At 36.7% G+C, this 22,820-nt stretch overlaps 1 protein-coding gene across 3 annotated transcripts in view; it reads right to left on the reverse strand.

Annotated features, from left to right (window-relative positions):
* ZNF407 (zinc finger protein 407) overlaps nt 1-22,820 on the reverse strand; it is a 426,993-nt gene that overhangs the window by 109,686 nt on the left and 294,487 nt on the right. The window contains exon 9 of one of the 3 annotated variants that reach the window (XM_021073791.1): nt 17,581-19,285. The exons of the other annotated variants lie outside the window; for them this stretch is intronic. Coding sequence (XP_020929450.1) covers nt 19,275-19,285 — 11 coding nt within the window. The 3' untranslated portion in view covers nt 17,581-19,274. Of the gene's footprint in view, nt 1-17,580; nt 19,286-22,820 lie in introns of those variants that run through there. 3 annotated transcript variants of the gene reach the window in all.

Here is a 22,820-nt window from a genome sequence, read left to right on the forward strand (position 1 = left end):
CAATTTTACAGATCCCAGTGCTGGTGGCCATACATCTTTGATGGCAAAACTACATGGGTCGCAGCACCATAAAAATCAATAAATATTAACCTTTTCTGGCACTCGGTGCCTGGATGCTTTATCAGTGGCTGTCAGGTAACAGAACAGTCAGTGATGAACTGTATTTCTCAGCTAAGATATCCATGACAAATTTAGAAATCAATGTAGATTAACACATTTAAATTAAAAAAAAAATCATCAACAGATTTTATTCCCACGCAAAGAGCGCGAAAGCTAGTAAGCTCGCATTTCGAATAGGTGCCTTTGGTGGGACATAAATATTGAGAAGCACAGTAACCCAAAGAACTATGTATTGTACACATCTCTCAGGCCCCTCTTCTATGATTATATGGATTACACAGAATCTGCTTTCAAACTTTAGGTAACGTGCTAAGTGGGAAAATTTTTCTTCAATACATCCCACTTTATTTCTGTCAGCAACATACACTCTTCCAGCGGAGCTAGATAATCTTGTAAAGGTTTAAAAGAAAGGGGAACACTGTTTAGTAGAAACATGTCACTATGCTTCAACATGCTCCTTGAAGCCACTACAGCAGTGGCTCTTTCCCTCTGAGGCCAGGACACCTGCAGGGCCTGGTTGGCAGGACCCTGGTCCTTGCAGGACACACTGGGCTCAGCCAGAGAAGGGACTGCAGGCTGGGAATGCCCAGCTCCACACCAAGGGCTTAGTTCTAGATGTTCATGGGGAACGTTCTGGTTCTCCCAAGACAAACTTCACGGTCGTGGTTCTATGTCATTGAACAGTCTGATGTACTGATCAGCTTATGAGGTGATCTCAAAAATAAATTGTCTCTGATTATCTTGAATTTGGTCATTTAGGTAGCAAAGTGTAACTCCTACTTTGCAATCTTGCTCCTCAGGATATCCATATCTGCCTCTTTATGGGGGACAGACAACCTGTGTTTTCATGGTCTAGGTCCCTTCAAAAGTATTGGGAAATTTCAACAGGGCAACAATTCAGACAAATAACTCTACCTGCAGGTGGAAAATGAATGCTCTATACATAAAGTCATAGCTGTAAGTAAGAAAATTCCAAGATGCTAAAAGCTCCATTACCATAAAACCTGAACATTAGCTGTGGAGAGGAATGGTCTTCCACTTACCATTCTTGCAATGGCATCCATATTTTGAATCCCTAGATAAATCAGCCTAAGAAAAATCAGAATTCTTAGGAAAAGAGCAATTTACTAGTTATATGTCTTCGGGTAATAATACATTTTAAAAATGACTTTTTTTTTGGTAGAATTTACTTTAATGTAAATTCTTATGCACATAATGTTACTTATGCCACAGATTCACAGATTTTCAAGGTGACTGCTCTGGGGGTAGAATGAGGGCCACCTCTAAAATTAATAATAGATCTTACAATACGATCTAATAGTCATTGTCAAAAAGCGGTTGGCTCTTAGAAGATGCTAGAAAGAGAAAAAATATCAAAACAACTCCCAACACATCAATAAGTCTTTGGGATCGTCTTGATGCTCGCTGGAGTTAAGCGTGAGCTCCCTAGAATGGCAAAGAAGCCCTACAGACGTCTGTAGGTGATCACCTCACTGTGAGGCAACTGTGGAGCCCAAGTCACCTTGGCCAGCAGTGACCAGCCCAAATATGCTCCAGCCTCAAGTCTCAAGTGTCTTATGATAAGCGCATTTTGAAATTCTTCCTTCTTTCCTTCCTTCCCCATTTTCTTAACACAACTGCAGGTTAGAAAGGCTAAAAAGATCTTTACAAACCAGCCAAAGAAAGCCCTGTCTTTCTGTTTTAAAGTCAAGCTTGATGAGTACTTTGACAGTGCCTCCTGCTTAGACTCCTGATCCCACACCCATGACGGGGGATGTACATTTCCTGGCCTTTCCTCCACATGTGTCACCAAAACTGCAGCTAAGACAAGAACCAGAAAAGTATAAAGTCTTTCTAGATCCTCCAAGATTAAGAAGAGCTCCCAAAGGCAACTGCGGTGATCTGAATTTGTCTCTGGCGACAAAGGTCAATACTTTCACAGTTTCAGGAGAGCCCACTTTCACACTGCAGGGAAAATATGTGGGAAAGGATTCAGGGAGACATCAAACTCACAATCTCCATTTGCTCTGCAGTTCTATTAATGATAGAATTTTAAACCCTGGTGCTCAGCAGCCCCATGCAGTGTCCACACCCAGAAGTGGAGATAATTTCTTCCAGGCTGATAGGTTTTATCCCCATACTATCCTGCCCTCTTGTACAAGTCATTCAGAATATGAAGAGGTCGCTATGTGAGGGAAATAATTCAAGCCCTAGAATAGCTCTGTCAACTTTCTTTATGAATAAACAAAATAACCATCACTAAGTATCACTGTAAGCATTGTTGGGGAATTTTTGCTTTATTCTATAGAGTTTAGCTGTATTTTCTCTTTTAAAAGCAACTCTGATGTAGCTCTAGGTTGATATAATCGAACATAGGCTTCATGTAATAGGAAATAAATGAAGGGAAAAAAATCTCAGCAACGTCATTTACTACTTGAAGGACTCATTTAAAGAGGGAATAATGCTTAACCTATTTAACGGCACTCTGAGCAACTCTGATTTATTCTGAGTTATTACAACCCTATTTGTCTTTGAAATATTCAAGTATTTGCTTACTAATCCATTATAGCACATGCCCGTGTTTGAGTGTATCTGAGTGTATATTGGTTTCTGTTTTTCCTTCCACATGTGGAATACCACCCTCGTCTCTCAATCAATGCATTGTTAGTGAGGAAACCTACCAAAAGCTCCTGCTTCAGGAATGTAGGTCCCTATAGAGAAAATGTGCTCAACCAACGAGCCCCTTGCACTGTGGCTCAAATGGCCAGGGCAAGTGTTCAGTGATGGGACGGTAGCCCCAAGGGCCAGGGAGCTGAAATGCACACACTACGGTGACTTAGGACATCCTCAAATACACGGTCACAAAATTAGGACTTAGGTCAGCAAGCAAGTAGGCAGTAGCCAAAGTCCTCTGTAGCTATGAAAGGTATCAGAAAGATCACTGGAAAACGGTTCTGTGAGAAGTAATGGGAAGAACCTGCTCAATGGAAAGCTTTTTCTCCAGCAGTTTCAAGAGTAAGAGGGGGTAACACACACACCTGGAAGCGCTTGCACCCTGCTACCCCTGCATGGTGCCAATTTAGTTGGTACCTTCCCCTGCCGTCACCCTGAGCTGACAAAGGATATGTCCCTGAAAACGTTTTAAAAGAAAGAAAAGTACATGTGTACACACAGTTCAAGTAAACCAACGAAGAAACAAAAAACAACTGAAGAGTGGGTTTCCTCCTCGTCACCATCCCCCCAGCAGAGGTGGACAGGGTAACTTGGTTTGGGGTAGGGGTTGGAAGGGAAGAGAAGGATCCAGGTCTGTGAAGGCAGAAACCCTTCCTGTGTGAGCTGCAGGGAGCAGACACTTGAGAGAAGCCTCATCTTTCTCCTACCCCAGGCCCACAGAACAGGGTTTATCACTACAGTATTTTTAAGGAATCAGAAGCTCAGGGAAGTTAAAAACATTTTACAGGGCACAAAGCCAGTGAGAGACACAAATCTGACCATGTCATCCTTCTGTTACTTCACTGGCTTCCTGTTTCACTTAGTTCAAAATCTTCAGAAACCTTCAAAACCGGGCTGTGTTGGAGTTTCTCTCCCCTCCCAGCGCCCTCCACTGCGGGAAGCAAGGCCACAATCCCCACCCCAGCAAGTCTTTCCCTGAGCACACCCAGGCGTTCAGGAAAGTCCACTCCCCAGCTGGGCTTTCCCACCCAAGCCCCCACCCCCACATTGAGACCCAACTCCGCTGTCTGCCAGGGTTCATAAGCGTTCTTCACCTCAAGCAGGTAACCCCACAGCTACTTGAAGTTCTACCTGTGATTACTGACTACTATCCACTCTCTCCCAAAGCCAATCTCCAGAAAGACAGGGGTCACACACGTTTTGCCCACAGCTCTCTCCCTGGCCCTGACAGGTGAACTGGGACATTTCTTCTAACATTCAAAAGCTTAAGGGGAAAGCAGATGACTTAATTGGCAAGCCCTATTTGAAAAGCACTGCAACAGAGACTTTAGAGAATAAGCTAATTCTCATGATAGCCATGACCAGATAGGTTCTAAGCCCATTTTTATACATGCAAAACCTAAAGCTGACAGATATGGCCTAAGTTTCCCAAGATCACACAGTGAGGAAGCACCAGAGCTGGCTCAAAATTCAGTTAACCTCATTACAAGACAATTGCTTTTTAATGCTGGCAATCTAGATATAAGTGGAGGAGAGGGGTCTATTTCCTTAATTTTGATTGTGGAGGTCTTTAGAATAGTTTTACAATAGCATTTGCTGCTTTCTCTTTTGATTATTAAAAGCAACATAATCTAGAAAATACAGAAAAGCTTGCACTTTTAGGTCCATCAATTTTCCTAAATGGCACATACATTAAAAAATAAGACTGAAGACATTCTCAACATAACATTTTAACATCTTTTTAGAAGCTGTTAGATTCCAGAAGTAACAAGTGTTTGTCATGAAAAAAAAATCCACTGCAACACTGAACTGTATGAAGAAAAAAAATGCACAGTACCCATTCACCATCTAAACTTACCTCTAAGATGGCCAATATTAACTGTTTGTTTATCTGCATGATTCTTTATGCTCCTACAAATATACATTCTGGATCTCCCCCTGGCCCCTTATAAAGAAAGACATAGTCCTAATGGGCACATTACCTTGCAACTTGCTCTTTGTACATGACCTCCTATCATGGTCAGATCAATACAAATTCATGCAGTCCATTCTCAACAGCTGTATATTTGTCCACTGCATGAATGGTGCCCTCCAGGTGGGCATTTACATGGTTTCCAGTTCTCGGTCACAACAACTAAGTGGCCTTACACACTAGAGTATTTATTCCAGAAGACTGAGTCTTAATAGTAGAACAGCTGAGTCAAAATGTATGTGCATTTACAATTTAAAACTATGTCAGGCTAACTTTCCAACAGTTTTAGCAACTCACCCTCCCCCAGAAACGCAGGAGATTTCCAATCTTCCAACCAACACTCCATCGCTGGTCATTCTCAATCTTTTAGGTTTCTGCCAGTGGATAAAAACTGGCACTACACGGTCTTGATGTACTGACAATGAGTGAGGTTAAACATCTTTTCGTACACTTACTGCTAATCTGCATTTTAAAATGCCTATTTAGGTTTGTCTTTTTAAAAAAATCAATTTGAAGGAGGTTTCTGTAAATTAGGAACAATGACCTTCTGTGAGAATACTAATTGTATATTAATCCTGTATCTGTCTTATGTGTTGCAAGTATTTTCTCATAATTGATTGTGAAACTATGTTTACTTTTTTCCCCCTTCTGGTTCTGTTTTTCATGTCTTATGTAACTCTGAGGTTATATAAATATTATGAAGTTTGTCTCCATCATCACTTGACTATGTAAGAATTTAAAATAAAAATGCAATTCATGTGAATATTTTTAGAACAGATATAATGCCTTTCCTATTAATTGCTTGACATCTCCTTCTCTGCCTCTCTCACACTTCAATTATTGTCTGTGGTTGATAAATAAAAGATTCAGAAACACAATTGTTTTGATAGTTCTATATTAGCCTTCTGATGTCAGATTATTACTGAGCTCCTGAGCGTCATTATATATAAAAAATCTACTTGTTATCTTAAACTTCTTTAAGCAGAAAATATCAAAATGATTATCTGTCAATATATAAAGATTAATTACAACGACAGAAATCGATTTTCTTGTATTTCAATTCCAATTTTTCAATATATTCACTCTCAAGAGTCCAGATTAAAGAATAAAAAATAGAAAAAGAGAAATGTGGAACATGAAAGTCTAAAGGATGTTTTAGGTGTACATATTTAGATAAATGTCTACGTATTACAAGCAATAGAAATTATGTCCTAAAGTAACAAAGAGAAAATATGTGATCAAAAGTGCATGTCTGGTATTTAAGGCACTTCCTTTACCTTCCCTTCTGGATCAAAAGTGTCTCTAAGCCAGCTTGTATTAAACCCTGGGTCATGTCTCATTCTGCAATGTCAACTCTGTCTCTATGGCCTCAATGACTGTTTTCTCTCCTTGTGCTTTTATCACTATGCCAAGGACGAGGGAGCTGGCTGTCTTTCTTCAGAGGGTGACTACCTATCCCTATTTTGCTTGGTGCAAAGTTCCTTTGTGAACTTATCATTTTCTAGAGGTCATTCAGACCATAATTTCAGACCCAGCCACTATCCTGATGGTCCTTCTTAGGAAATTGGACCCAGTGGGAACGTTTTCTCCCTCTGCTTAGTCCACGGGTCAGCATTTTCCTTCCTTTGTCGTTCTTAATTCCCTTAAGTGGCAATTATTTAAGACACAGTTAGAGAAGGTGCAATCTACATTCATCCAATAAAACCTAAATATTAAAAAGGACAGAAAAATTCAGCATGGTTACTAAGGATAAATGGGACAGTATTTAGCATTTGAAAGGTACCAATAAAGTGGTACAAGAGTAAATGGGCAAAATTTTTAAAAAATGATTGGAGGTAAAAAAAAAATTAGGGTAACCTAAAAGGGCATTCTATGTGTCAAAGAGACAGACCATCTTAATTATAAAAAGTTACTACCACAGAGTCAAGAAAAAGGTAGAAAAATTATTCTAACAGATACTGCCTGGAAGTCAACCCAAAGGTAGCAGACATAGACTAAATTTTAGATTTTTAGTAAGCATATGATAAAAATTAGTTAAATTAGTACTATGGTCCAAAATAGCCATTCTTAACAGAGGTAACCTATTTGTCTAAAAGCTTTATGCCTGAAAATGACATCACCACGCCCGCAGAAAGACATATTGCAAAAATTATGACCATTGCATGGACATAATAGATAAATGCATTCTAATGCGAAAGGTTGTAAAATAAGCCAAAGGAGAAAGGCAAAAAATCTGATTTGTATGTGGCCCATTTTTAAGCAAATGGCAAAATTACTGGAACAGGTTAAAAAAAGAAGAAATGGATTGAAATGACCTATTCATGAAAACACATTGTACAAGTTCTGAATATGAGTATTATGCAGGTAATAATATAACATATGATTGGGGTGGGGGGTGCTCTGTGGAACTTTGTGTATAGACTACAGTGCTTCCAAGTACAATCTTTATAAATACACCACTTTTTTCCCACAGTCTACAATATAAAGAAGCAAATATCACTGAAACCTTAAGGACTAACTTAAAAAATCCAGTTGCATTCTTAAATTTTTAAAACTTGATTTGGTCATCAACTTAACTGACCATCCACCCAATATATCAAAAAGCAATATTTTGCCAAGAAAATCCAACATGTGATGTCTATAAAATGAGGCTAGATACATTTAAAACTTCTGGGTTTAAAGTGGATTTTCATATAGATAACTGAATTCATTCCATTAGGACCACTTTTAAAGTTTTAGCTCCTACAATTAGGAAAGAGCTAATCTCTGTAATAAATCTCTTATTCTATAGCATTAAAAATAGTCCTGCTTCTGTGATAGAACTCTGCCTGATAAAACACTTTGGGGATGGTGACATTTAATCCAAATATCACATATAACACAGTCAATTATCTAGCATAAAACAGGGGCACAGTGGTTACACTGAAGCCAGGGGCTGGCTTCATATTATGTTACTAGCTTTAGACGTTTGGGTCAGTCATTTTACCTCATTTTTTCCCTTGCACCATTAAATAATCATAGCATTGTATTGTTCTGGAAGTTAAATGAGATGATGCTCTTTAACAGTGAGTGCTCATGTGGAATTATTATTGTTCTATATAATAATGTATGGAATTATTATCTTCCATATAATATATGAAATTATTATTATTCCATATAATAATATATGGAATTATTATTATTCCATATAATAATATATGAAATTATTATTATTCCATATAATAATATATGGAATTATTATTATTCCATATAATATAGTTAATTACTTAAAGTGAAATGGAATTTAATGCTACTTTCTAAATCTTTCTTAGATTTAGGAAAAACAATTATTGTGAAAGACGCACAATAAGACTAAGTCAACTAGAAAAGTATTATCACAACATACTGACTTCCAACAGTTTCTCAGTTTCACTATCTCCTTCTTTCCTGTGGTCTCTGTTGTTCTGCTGCCTTATTACTCTCTTTCAAGTATGAACTCTAAGGAGAGAGGTCTTCCCTGCGCCCTACACGATCGCTTCCAAAAGCGTCTTTGACTTTTTCTTTATAGACCTTAGGTAGCAACTGGGTGTTTATTTGTGTGGCTATTTAATTAATGTCTATTCTCTCTCCTAAATAAACAATTCCTACTGAGGCAGGAACCAAGCTTGCGTTGCCTACTATTGTTTCTTTGATGCCCACTACGGTGCGGCGGGCACATCAGGATGGACAAAGCTCCATATTTGTTTGGTGACTGCCCGGCAGATCTTGACATAAGAGTAGTTACAAATTCACAAACAAAATTTCTAGTCACTTCAGAATTTTTAAAATGTGTTTTGTGACACATTAAGAAGCAGAGTATAAATGTAATAAACCCAACAAAGTTTACAAGACCTTCCCCTTTAAAAAGAAAGTTTAAAAATTTACTGATTTAACTTTTTGATGAAATGATTCAGAAGTTGTCACGAGATATAGTGAAAATTATTTCCGTTAAAAATTTGGAACTATTAGTCAACCAATGTATGACAAAGGAGGCAAGAACATACAGTGGAAGAAAGAGAGTCTCTTCAATACATGGTGCTGGAAAAACTGGAAAGTTAAATGTAAAAGAATGAAAATAGAACACTATCTAACACCACACACAAAAATAAACTCAAAATGGATTAAAGACCTAAATATAAGGCCAGATACTATAAAACTCCTAGAGGAAAGCACAGGCAGAACGCTCTTTTACATAAATCACAGCAACATCTTGTTTGATCCACCTCCTAGAATGATGACAATAAAGACACAAGTAAACCAGTGGGACCTAATTAAACTCAAAAGCTTTTGCACAGCAAAGAAAACCATTAAAAAAATGAAAAGACAACCCACAGAATGGGAGAAAATCTTTGCAAACGATGCTACAGACAAGGGCCTAATCTCCAAAATACATAAACAACTCATACAACTCAACAACAAAAAAACAAACAACCTAACTCAAAAATGGGCAGAAGACCTAAATAGACAATTCTCCAAAGAACACATGTGAATGGCCAAGGGGCACATGAAAAAATGCTCAATACCACTAATTATTAGAGGAATGTAAATCAAAACTACAATGAGGTACCACCTCACAACAGTCAGAATGGCCATCATTAACAAGTGAACAAATTACAAATGCTGGAGAGGGTGTAGAGAAAAGAGTAGCCTCCTTTCACTGTTGGTGGTATTGTAAATTGGTACAACCACTATGGAAAATAGTATGGAGGTACCTCAGAAAACTAAATATAGAACTATCATATGATCCAGCAATCCCACTCTTGGGCATCTATCCAGACAAAACTTTCACTGAAAAAGGTACATGCACCCCCATGTTCATCACAGTGCTATTCACAATAGCTAACACATAGAAACAAACTAAATGTCCATTGACAGATAATGGATTAAGAAGATGTGGTATGTATATATAATGGAATACTACTTAGCCATAAAAAAGATAAGATAATGCCATCTGCAGCAACATAAATGGGACTAGAGATTCTCATACTAAGTGAAGTAAGCCAGGAAGAAAAAGAAAAATACAATATGATATCACTTATTTGTAGAATCTAAAATATGGCACAGATGATCCTATCTAAAAAACAGAAACATAACAGCTAAGGAAAGCAGACTTGTGGTTCCCATGCGGGGGGGACGGGAGGAGGATGGATGAGCATTTCGGGGTTTTGGGATGCAAACTGCTACATTTGGAATGGATGGGTGGTGGGGGGGCCCTACTGTACAGCACAAGGCACTGTGTGTGATTGGGTCACTTTGCTGTACAACAGAAATTGAAGAAACATTGTAAATCAACTATAATAGAAAATAATTTGGAACTATTAAAGAATGGTTAGAGTACTATATTTCCGAAATCGGTTGGCACTTCACTAACCTATTCAACAGGGTAAAATCCCGTACCTGGGATCATCAGGTCACAATTTTCTAGAATTCTACTCTTCGGGTTTTACATAAGGATTCATAACAGAGACAAGAGTCCTGCTTGTGCCTGACTCAGCAACATAAAGAGAGATCCCCACCCTTGAGGGCATTTTACAGGAATTTGCTCAAGAGGTAAACAGTGGGTAAGGAGGATGGTCTTGTCTTTCACTGTGTGGAAGCATCACGGCTCACTCAGAGGGGCACTGGTAACACCATAAGCAACCAGAAGTGGAGGATAACCAAATATAAACACCAAGGTCTGCATAAATTACCATGTTACAAGGCCTAACTCCTTTAGACCAAGCGCATTCAATTTTATCTGCATCATGATGATAAACTATTGTTTCTTATATGTTGAGTGAAAAACATTATACATATTAGTGTAATAGGTGAATATTTTGACATCTTAATGCCTAGAAGATGAACACACCTAAATTGATCCTGTCATAAATAATAAAAAGATACAGCTCTGGATATATCCAAGGTAAAAAAGACATTTAAAAATTTGATATGCCCAAATTAAACATAAAACATCTTAAACATGTCTTTCTGACACATGTTCTTAGATGTAGAGAAACTGGGGTGAAAAAGAAAATATATTAAATGCTAGTATAGAATTAAATCTAAAACCAAAATTACTTGATGATAAAAGACTGATGATATCTAAAAGCATACATCACAAAAAGACTTTGTTTCATAATGTACAGGGGGAAAGGCCAGACAGAAGATACATTGGGAATAACATTACAGTAAAGCAAACAAACAGAAAACACCCCAAAGTGTCTTTCAGCCACTTCCAAAGAGCTCTCCCTATTTTCTTTCTCATGATTCTTCATCTCTTCTATGCAATCCAACTTTTCAACTCGACCCCCTAATCCTCCACTCTACTGACCCTAAGGGCCACTCCTGCCTCTCAGTGTTCCAGGGATCTTCCCTCCTCCCCTAACTACCCAGTTCTTAACAAAGTCAAGTACTCTTCAGTCTGCCTTCCTGCACTTCAGATTAATCATCTTCCTTGACACTTAAGTTACAAAACTTACAGCCACCTTTCCATCCCCATAGCAAACACTATTCCCAACACTCACTTTAATCGCAAGAGCGCTTACAAGTCATTAAATAACATTACCACTAAATGAGCACAAGAGGGACTACATCTGGCACCTATTCTGTCCCTCATTTAAATGTGAAGCTTGCTCTGTCTGAAAATCAAGGTTAATCTAACAAATCCTAATCCTATCCAAGGGTTATTTGTAAAACACCAAGAAGTACCACAGTTCATTGCAGACTGAATGCTCTATAAAAATGTCAATAGAATTAAGAAATATTTAGTTACTAAGATAAAGGTTGTTTAAATATGCTACATAGCTGGCTGGCTGATAAGTGGGAAATGCCATGACATTGGTATCTTTAAAAGAAAAATAAACTTTAGGTGAAACTAACTGTCATACCACCAAACAGTATTCTAGAATTTCAAGAGATTTGAGAAATTTCATGTCTTTTGACATTTTATATCAACCAAGCCTTTAAAGAAAACAATTTATTTATTAGAAACAGTCTTTGTTTCCAATAAGGAGAACAGGGTATAAAAACGTGAATATGCAAGTGATGTCAAAGATGCAGGTCACTGTGTTCACACAAAACAGAACTCAGAATATCTATTCTTGTCACTCAAGAGCAACACCTACTGGCATAATTTAAAAAAATCTAGAAGACATAGAGTAATTTCAGCTCAATATTTTATTACTTAAATACTTACAGAACACCTAACATATGCCAGGCACTACTTTAAGTACTTTACAAATATTAACTGATTAAATCACTCCAAGACATTTATCACTCAAAGAGATTAAGTGACATACACCTTACTCCAAGATGCAAAATATCTATTTCATTACTTTGAGATCCAGGTTCTATTTAAGCCAATAGAATTCAAATCTGTCCTTGGCCAGCATCTAGAAAGAAACTGATATACTGTATTATAATTCATTCTAACTTAGTGAGAAAGACAACAATGTGGAAGAAATCCTGACAGGCAGTTCCTACCAAAAAAGTTCTCTCCCAATAAAAACAGAATTAAATGTTATATTTGATGCAATGTTAATAATTCATACTAATTGCAAAGGAGTCTTGTCTTTCCCTTTATAAACAGGAAATCACTTATGCTAGGCTTTTATTTTAAGCATGCACTAAAATTATGATTTTTCACAAGATAAAAGAATGACTCTCTGCCAATCACACTGACATGCTACTCAACAAATGGCACTAAAAGCTGTGACAAGAGTGAACCTGTCTGAGCAGAGCTTTTTAAGAAGGATCTAGACCAGCCATCAAAAACACTATTTTATCTAGTTGGGCCTACGCTATATCCTGCTGCAATAAAAGCTATTAGGTGATTTTAGTGACTACTTTATTATGATGGATTTTTATCTATTAAAAGAATGTATTTAAGTGTTTTTAATCTTGCTTAGAAATAGCAAAAATGAAAAAAAAAGTATAAGCATGTCTATAAGCAAAAATATTTTGCTCCTTTATATTTTTCCTGAACAAACTTTGAAATTTATTCAATCAATTTCAAATGCTGATTAGCATGTATCATATAACATCTTTTTGGTCTATTTAATTTTAGAGTCTCAAGCCAATTAGTATAATTTCTGTATTAACTTCCCCATTTTCATTTTCTCCATCCCAATCAACTCCCTTCTCTAATGACCCCTCACCAACAGAGATATCTATTTAATATTTTCTAACCTAGACATGTGCAAAAATACAAATGATAAGGTAACTGGGACTTTTTATATTTGCACTTTTAAAAAATTTTAACTGTGGTAAAATACTCATACAATTTACCATTGCTAAGTGTACAGTTCAGTAATATTAAGTACCTTCACACTGTTGTATAATCAGTCCCCAGAATTTTTCATATTAAAAAAGTGAAACTCTATAACTATGCCCCCTAGTCCCTGGCACCCACCACTTGACTTCTTGTATGTATGAGTCTGACTACTCTATAGGTACCACTTACAGTGTAATCCTACAGTATTTGTCTTTTGTGACTGGCTTATTTCTCTGAGCAAAGCATCCTCAAGGCTCATCCATGTTGCAGCCTATGTCAGCACTTTCTTCTTTTTTAAGGCTGAATCATATTCCATTGCATGGGTGGATCACCTTTTCTCTATCCATTAATGATATTTCCACCTTTTGGTTATTGTGAATAAAGTTGCTATGAACATGCATATACAAATACCTTGAGACCTTCTTTCACTTCTTTTGGATAAATACCAAGAAGTGGAAACTCTGGATCATATTTTAAATTTTTTGAGGAACCACTATACTGTTTCCATAGCAACTGTACCATTTTACATTCTCACCAACAGTGCATAAGGGCTTCAATTTCTCTACATTCTTGCCAATACTTGTTTTTTACTTTTCTTTTTATCATTCTTTTTTTTTTTTTATAGTAGTCACCCTAATAGGTGTGGGGTGATAAAGCAATTATTTTTAAAGTGGATTTCTTAGCTAGTAAGAAAAATATGATGAATATAAAATATAAAATTGGTATTATTTAAAAAGGTACAAAAGCTAACCAGAGAAGAATCATATTATGAGCAGAAAGTGAAGGGCTTTTCTTTTTTATTAATATAAAAGATTAAGAAACAAGAATTTCTGGTCACTATATTCTGAATGTAAATATGCATATCTCATTTTATTTGTTCATAAGATTTTGGAATGATTGGATTTAACACTTATCAGGTACAGTTACCTCTCCTCAGGAAGTCATTCAAGAGCAGGATAAGACAGTGACAAATCAGACAGATTCACAGTGAATTTATATTAGATCACAGAGCAATGAAGAGATAAGGTGCACAGAAATGAAGGGCCACACATGTAATCCAATTGTGGGAATTTAAGGATAAAATTTAAAACCCATAGTTACTTAATTTTAGAAATTGCTATGGTAATGGAGAGGAAAGAAATGGACTCAAAGAAACATTGCCAAATGATTTTCAACAAAAGTGCAAAGGCAATTCTAGAAAGAAAAGATACTGTTTTCAACAAATATTGCTCAAAAAAATGACAAGTAAACCCCGTAACCTATACCTGATATTATATAAAATTTGAGTCAAAATAGATTACAGGTATAAATTAAAATGTAAAAGCGTAAAGCTTCTACAAGAAATACAGGAGTTAATCTTGGTAACTTGAGTTAGGCAAATAGTTTTGAAATACCATAATAAAAGTACAAACCATAAAGAAAAACATTAATAAACTAGACTTTATGAATAATAACAGATTTTGTTCTGTGAAAAACACTGATGAGAGAAAAAAAAAGTTGTCACCACCTCAAAGTATTTGACATATACCTGACAAGGTCTTATATCAAATATATGTTAAAACTCTCAAATCTCAATAACACAAGGAAAAAGGGGGCAAAATATTTCTTTCTGTGTGTGTGCGTTCTTAGGGCTGCACCCTGCAGCATATGGAAGTTCCCAGGCGAGGGTTGAATCAGAGCTGCATGTGCTGGCCTATGCCACAGACACAGCAATGTGGGATCCAAGCCGTGACTATGATCTACACCACAATGCTGGGTCCTTAATCCACTAAGCAAGGCGAGAGATGGAACCCGCATCATCATGGATATAGTCGGGTTCGTTGCTGCTGAGCAATGACAGGAACTCCAGGGGCAAAATATTTCAAAAGATACTTCATCCAAAAAAAAAAAAAACATAAAGGCGGCAAATAATCAACATCATTTGTGATCAGCCAAACACAAATTAAAGCCACAAAATACTACTCAACTCCTATTAGAGTGACTTAAACAAAGCATAATAAAAAGTGCTAGTGGGAGTTCCCGTCGTGGCGCAGTGGTTAACGAATCTGACTAGGAACCATGAGGTTGCGGGTTCCGTCCCTGCCCTTGCTCAGTGGGTTAACGATCCGGCGTTGCCGTGAGCTGTGGTCTAGGTTGCAGACGCGGCTCGGATCCCGCATTGCTGTGGCTCTGGCGTAGGCCAGTGGCTACAGCTCCGATTCGACCCCTAGCCTGGGAACCTCCATATGCCACGGGAGCGGCCCAAAGAAATAGCAAAAAGACAAAAAAAAAAAAAAAAAAAAAAAGTGCTAGTGAAGATGTGGAGTGACTAACTCATACAGCACTGGTGGGAACATAAAACATGCAAACTTTGAAAAACCGTTTGACAGTTTTCTTCAAAAGTTAAATATATACATACAATATCCTCCAGGCATCTCATTTCCAGGTATTTATCTACCCAAGAGAAATGAAACCTTACATTCCCACAGAAATCTGTATGTGAATGTTTATAGCACTTCTATTCATAACTGCCAAGAAGAATAAATGTGGCATTTCATCGTGGTTTAGATTTGCCCAACAAGTAATGATGTTGAGTATCTTTTCATCTGTTTACTGGCCATTTATATATTTTCTTTGGAGAGATGGCTATTCTGATTCTTTGCCCATTTTTAAGTCAGATTAGTTGCCTTGATATTATTTAAATATAAGGGTTCTTTATATATTCTGGATACAAGTTTCTTACCAGATAGATCTGCAGTTTCCCCACATTTTATAGGTTTTCCTCTCATCTTCCTGATGGTGTACTCTGAGACACAATTTTTGTTTGTTTGAAGTTTATATAATGATTTTTATTTTTTTCCATTATAGCTGGTTTAATTATGTCAATTTTCTACTGTTCAGCATGGTGACACACACATGTATACATTCTTTTTTCTTACATTATCATGCTCCATTGTAAGTGACTAGACATAGTTCCCAGTGCTACACAGCAGGATCTCATTGCTAATTCATTCCGAAGACAATTGTCTGCATCTAATAACCCCAAGCACCCCATCCATCCCACTCGCTCCCCCTCCCCCTTAGCAACCACAAGCCTATTCTCCAAGTCCATGATTTTCTTTTCTGTGGAAAGGTTCCTTTGTGCTGTATATTAGATTCCAGATGTAAATGATATTATATGTATTTGTCTTTCTCTTTCTGACTTACTTCACTCAGTATGAGAGTCTCTAGTTCCATCCATGTTGCTGCAAATGGCATTATTTTGTTCTTTTTGATGGCTGGGTAGTATTCCATTGAGTATATATAAAACATATCTTCCTTAATCCACTCATCTGTCGATGGACATTTGGGTTGATTCTAAGTTTTGGCTATTGTGAATAGTGCTGCAATGAACATGCAGATACATGTGTCTTTTTCAGGGAAGGTTTTGTCTGGATATATGCCCAAGAGTGGGACTGCTGGGTCATATAGCAGTTTTGTATACAGTTTTCTAAGGTACCCCCATATGTTCTCCATAGTGATTGTACCAGCTTACATTCCCACCAACAGTGAAGGAAGATTCCTTTTTCTCCACACCCCCTCCAGCATTTGTTATTTGTGGACCTATTAATGATGGCCATTCTGGTGTGACGTGGTGGTATCTCATAGTACTTTTGATTTGCATTTCTCTAATAATCAGTGATGTTGAGCATTGTTTCAAGTGCTTGTTGGCCATCTGTATATCTTCCTCGGAGAAATGTCTATTCAGGCCTTGTGCCCATTTTTCCATTGGGTTGCTGGCTTTTTTGCTGTCGAGTTGTATAAGTTGTTTGTATATTTTAGAGATTAAGCCCTTGTCAGTTGCATCATTTGAAACTATTTTTTCCCATTCTGTAAGTTGTCTTTTTGGTTTCTTTTTGGTTTCCTTTGCTGTGCAAAAGCTTGTCAGTTTGATTAGGTCCCACTGGTTTGTTTTTGCTTTTATTTCTGTTGCTTTGGGAGACTGACCTGAGAAAACATTTGGAAGGTTGATGTCAGAGAATGTTTTGCCTGTGTTCTCTTCCAGGAGTTTGATGGTGTCCTGCCTTATATTTAAGTCTTTAAGCCATTTTGAGTTTATTTTTGTGCATGGTGTGAGGGTGTGTTCTAGTTTCATTGATTTGTATGCAACTGTCCAGGTTTCCCAGCAACACTTCCTGAAAAGGAAAGACTGTCTTTTTCCCTTTTTTTTTTTTTTGGTCTTTGCCTTTTTCTTGGGTCACTCCCACGGCATATGGAGGTTCCCAGGCTAGGGGTCTAATTGGAGCTGTTGCCGCCGGCCTACACCAGAGCCACAGCAATGCAGGATCCCAGCCACGTCTGCAACCTACACCACAGCTCACGGCAACGCTGTGCTCAGGGTTTGATCCCTGAGCAAGGCCAGGGATCAAACCCGCAACTTCATGGTTCCTAGTCGGATTTGTTAACCACTGCGCCACGATAGGAACTCCTTTTTCCCATTTTACATTCTCATCTACTCTGTCAAAGATTAATTGACCATAGGCATCTGGGTTTATTTCTGGGTTCTCTATTCTGTTCCATTGGTCTGTATGTCTGTTTTGGTACCAGTACCACACTGTCTTGATGACTGTTGCTTTGCAATACTGCAAGGCACAAATTGTTAAAAATTTTTTGATGAAGTCCAATTCATCCATTTTTTTTTCTTTTATATCCCACGTTTTTAGTATCATAGCAAATAAACCATTGCTTAATTGAAGATCACAAAGATTGTTCTTCGTTTATTTCCAAGGGCTTTAAAGCTAATATAATTTATGTTTTAAAGAGATAAAAGAATGTATAGTTATGGGAATGCAGGGCTTAGTATGCACACATCTGCTTCCTAGTTCTGGCTCCTAAGAAGGCCTATAAGCAAATGGTGCAGAGAAGCAATGAGAACACACAGGGTTCATATCTTGGTTTCTAAATACCTTTCTCTAATAAAAGGAGCAAAGGCTCCTGAAAGAGGGGTTGATTTTACCACCAGGGTAGGGAAAGCACCAGATAGCTCTGGAGCACATTTTGGTGCCAGAAAGTGAAGAGATGTTCATAAAAGGATGGGGACACATCAAAGGACACTGGAGTCCACCTAAAAGTCCTTGCAATGGTCAAAGCTGAAGCAGTTTGAGCAAGAAAATAAATAATAACGATACAGGATTATATGCCACAGAGTAAAATAAGTCCATAATGGTAAAAATTAATAGAATAAAAAATAATTGGGAGAGAAGGGACAGATATTCCTTAAAGAAGAATTCCAATTAAATGTAGAAGGAATGAGGAAAAGAGAAAATGACCATTAGAACTCCACAGATCTTGTTGCAGTCAAGATCCACTAATGAATGTCAAAGTTAGTGGGTAAATGCTGGAGAAGAAACAGGCTATTTTCATAATCCGAAAGTATCTTCCCTGAGACGTGTATTAATTAAAAAGGGGGAAACAGGAAGTCTGTGGTAAAGAAATATGGAGACACCATCTTACCCAAATGATTCAGATTCCATCATCTGCCATAATGCACCCCTGATATGCTCCACTTCTAGTCTAGGGAATTCTTAAAAAACCTCAACCAAATATGAGTAAATGTCAGATTAATGCAAAATAAGGGGCGTCTATAAAATAACCGATCCATATTCTTTACAAGCGTCAAGGTCACACAAGACAATGAGAGACAGAAAAACTGTCAGGGACTAGAGATTAAGGAGACACAACAAAAGAAGAACATGTCGGTTCCTGAGTTGAATTCTGGAAAAGAAAAACGGCAGAAGGGAAAAACTGGTGAAATCTGAATAAAGAATAAAGTTTAGAAAACACTATTGTACTAATGCTAATGTTTTTGGTTTGGGTAATTTCACTATGGTTATATATAATGATAACATTTGGGGAGGGTGGGTAAAGGCTATACGGGAACTCTGTGCTATTTTTGCAACTTTTCAGTAAGTTTAAAATTATTTCAAAATAAAAACCTAAAACAAGGAAAACTTGCTAAATGGTAATTTTGCTCTCTAAAAATAGCCGTTAATGAAACTGCAAATGAATAATAATGTGCATTTGTACACATTTAGTTTCTGAACTAAATTTCAAAGCTAATTAAACAATATACCTGAATTTTCCTCCTAATTTGAAAAACTTGTAATGATATCCTTCACTAAATGGCTTCGCTGGAAACAGTAGCCTGTTATGTAGCATCAGCAGTAGGACCTGTCAACACTTACCTTGTTCCCCTCACATAAAATTGCAGTTTAGTTGGGATCAAGATATGCCTGTGAGGGTATATAAATTTTTAAAATATATAAATTATATTGAACTAAACAGTGGATAAAAGATCTCTATAAAAATAAAAGCCACATCAATTACCTGATAAAATCATACTGCCCCCACTCTAACTTTCCACAATCAATTTTTTCCCCTTAAAATTTTGATAAATGAAGTTGTCAGGGGGGATAAGATCACAATTTTGTCTCCTTTTTTTTTTTTAAGACTATTTTACAGAATTCAATTCATGAATGCTAAAAATGTTAGTCCAGATAAGATCGCAATTTTGCCTGCTGATGAGGAAACCATACTGCCATGTACCTGTATAACCTTGGGGCAGCAAGGAAAGAAGCCTAAGAGAGAGTTTCAATGTGGCTCTGAATTAAACAGGCTAATTGCACTAAGCAAGGCCTCCTAAGAAACAAGAGAATAGAGCTTTTTTTCTAGGAAAAAAAAAATGAAACATTACTTTAAAACTTCTCCTTAAAGTGAGGGGATGAGACTGAGTAGAGTGCTCTAAATGCTTGTGATCCATCAAAGATGGTTAAAGGAATGGATCTACGTGAATCTCAGATATTTTCACCAAGTCTATTAGGTATTGCTAGCAAAAGCTGTACTTTAATTTGTACTTTGACTTTAAGTGTTGTGAATGCCTTTAAGGACTTCACAGAACATTAAAATATACACTAGAAAGGACATTATTTCAAGATCACATTCTTTTTAAAAAAATAGTTTTAAAAATAAAGAGTGGACCACATACAAAGATAGAAATAATTCAAGTAATAAATTTCCCCTTGGAAAAAGGTTTTATATAGACCTTTTCTAGAGCTAACTTTGGATATATGCTCAGAAGGCCATGCTAATATTATATGTATTACACACATAACACACACACACACAGTTATGAGATTCATTACTCTTAAATTCAACTTGAAATAAATGCACAAAATCATTCCAGTTCTTTCCCTCTACTTTCTTACTACCGAAATAGCAATAACAAAACCCACTACATTTACTTTTAAAGAAAATCTCAATATCAATGATAATTTTCAAAGCTCTTTCATACATGTTATTTAATTTGAACTTCATATGCAGAAGAAAGGATAAATATCATTATTCATCTTGCAGATGAGAATAAAGACATAGAAGGCAGAACGACCTGCTTATAGCCACACATCTCAATCACAATAAAGCCAAACCCTTGTTCATCTGACTCCATCCATCCATCTACCCACCCATCCATCTACCAAGCTCTGTACCAGGCAGGGGACATACAACTGTAAAAACATTTACCCTGATGGGTGTTTTTTTTTATACCATACTGATTCCTATTACATGTTTTCAGATTATCTGATGTCTGAAAACTCCAAAATATTAAGGCTTCCATGATAAGAATTTCATTAACCTATAGAAACTGACTTTTTTAAAGCCCCCGTATATGCAGGATTATATAACTGGAACACTCTTGACGACAACCAGACATGGATTTCAATTGGCAAGTTAACCTCTTGAAGATCCATCTTTTTAAAGTCACATCATTAAATTGGAAATTACACCCACCAAAGAATCTTGCTTTGAAGATTTAATGGCCTAATGAAAAGTTTGGCACAGACACTGTTACTCCCCTTCCTCTTTCTTTCTCTGAAATTGAAAAAGCAAAACGTGACTGTGTAAAATAATACAGTTCTTCAGTTCTACATACCAACCATCTAAAACAGGAAAGCATACATATTACATTTTGGGGGACTGTGGGAAGGAAGTGGCAGAAAGTGGACCAGATAGACATACAGTGGCAAATATTTCCTTAACTCTGTTCCTCAGTGTTAAGCAGATAAAGGAAGTTTTTAGACATACTGATAAAATGCTTGAGAGAACATATTTACTCTTAAGCAGATTAAATATTGAAGAATGTATAGTGAGAAAGCTTTGAAAAAACCTAGTTTGGTATATTATTCAATAAAAGAAATAGTGGCGAGTTCAGGGAGTCAGCTTGACTTATCAGTAAGCAGTACATTTACTGATAAACACACACAAATGAGATGATCCTGGATAGTAATTATATTACTGAAACAATGCAGATTGATAGAAAAATACTGCTTTGACCCACTGACTACAAAGCATGCAAGGTAGTTCTAAACTTAGGAAATCTGACAGGAGTGGAAGCGACAAGCAAGGCCAGCTAGTGAAATCCTGAATCCGCTGGCCATGTCAGACCTAAGGACCTGGCTTACACAGGGCACCAGGGTACATACACAGGAGTCTGAAAGAAACAAAGACTTTAGCAGCAGCTAAGAAAAATAGTAAATTCACCCATGGATGATGTCGGAGGTTAAAGAATCAAAGTGTTGAACTGTTAATTATTTTAGGAAGTCTTTTGTTAAGTGGTGAAGTATCAGGAGACTGGAAAACAAGGAATGCAGTCTGAAGGTTAAAAAGAAAGAGAGAGGCTGAAAATTATAGAGCTGTAAGTCTAACATCTATATTAGGAAATAAATTTGAGATGATACTTATGGATGAGCTTAATGATACATTTGGAGAAGTACAATTTAATAGGAGTGAGTCAGCATGGATTTACCAAAGGCAATCATGTCAGAAAAAATTTCGTTCCTTTTTAGGTTGAAGTAATAATTGGTTTATGTAAGGGAGAACCAATGAGAAACTGTCAGGATTTTCTGAGATTTTTGGACCTTTTCATAAAATGAATTATTGTACAAAATGTCATGACATGTGTCAGAGCGCCCAAGTAACAAAGGGGATGAAAGTACTGGAGTTAAAAATAGAGGGCCAAAGAATTTGGGAAGACTAAATTCTACAAGGCTCTATACATCAGGGCACCAATGTTTTTAATTAATGATGAAGAAAATCTTTTATATTAGCAAATTTGAATGTACCACTAAATGAGAAAGAATGGTTAAGATACAAAAGACTACAGCTGTTTTATCTTAACCACGATAGATTAAGCAAATGGGCTCAGAGGTGGAATATGAAATTTAATCTGCCAAAGTATAAAGTGATGCACTGGGATAGAATTAAGGAATCAGTTAAATATAGTTTAAATGGTACTGAATTGGTTACCATTAGAAGGAAAAGGATTTGAAATTTTGATAAGAGTCAAACTTCCACATTCTTATTCTCATAACTGGGTAAGAGGAAAATGCTATGGAAAGCAGTTAAATAATACATGTTATAAAGAATTAAAAACTGATTATCTTATAGAATATAAAATTCTAATTTGTCAGGAGGGCATGATAGATTCATGTTCTATCATTTGACACAGGCAATAATCTAACATATATTGTAAATGATTAAGCCTTTATACATAAGAACTGATGAAAATTATAGCGATATAAATATGATTAAAAATGACAGAAAAATAAAAGATATTATGGGAAAGACCATGTCATCATTTAATACTTAATTTCCCCTAAAAAGAGAACACCATTTGATTGTTATCTTTACAAGAGGCGCAAACATTTTGTACATTTAAAGTCCTAGCTTCTTTGAGGAGAATATGAAACAACTCAGCCAGATTCTCGAAGGGGG

Source organism: Sus scrofa, chromosome 1 (assembly GCF_000003025.6).
Source record: "Sus scrofa isolate TJ Tabasco breed Duroc chromosome 1, Sscrofa11.1, whole genome shotgun sequence".
Classification (NCBI taxonomy): Eukaryota; Metazoa; Chordata; class Mammalia; order Artiodactyla; family Suidae; genus Sus; species Sus scrofa.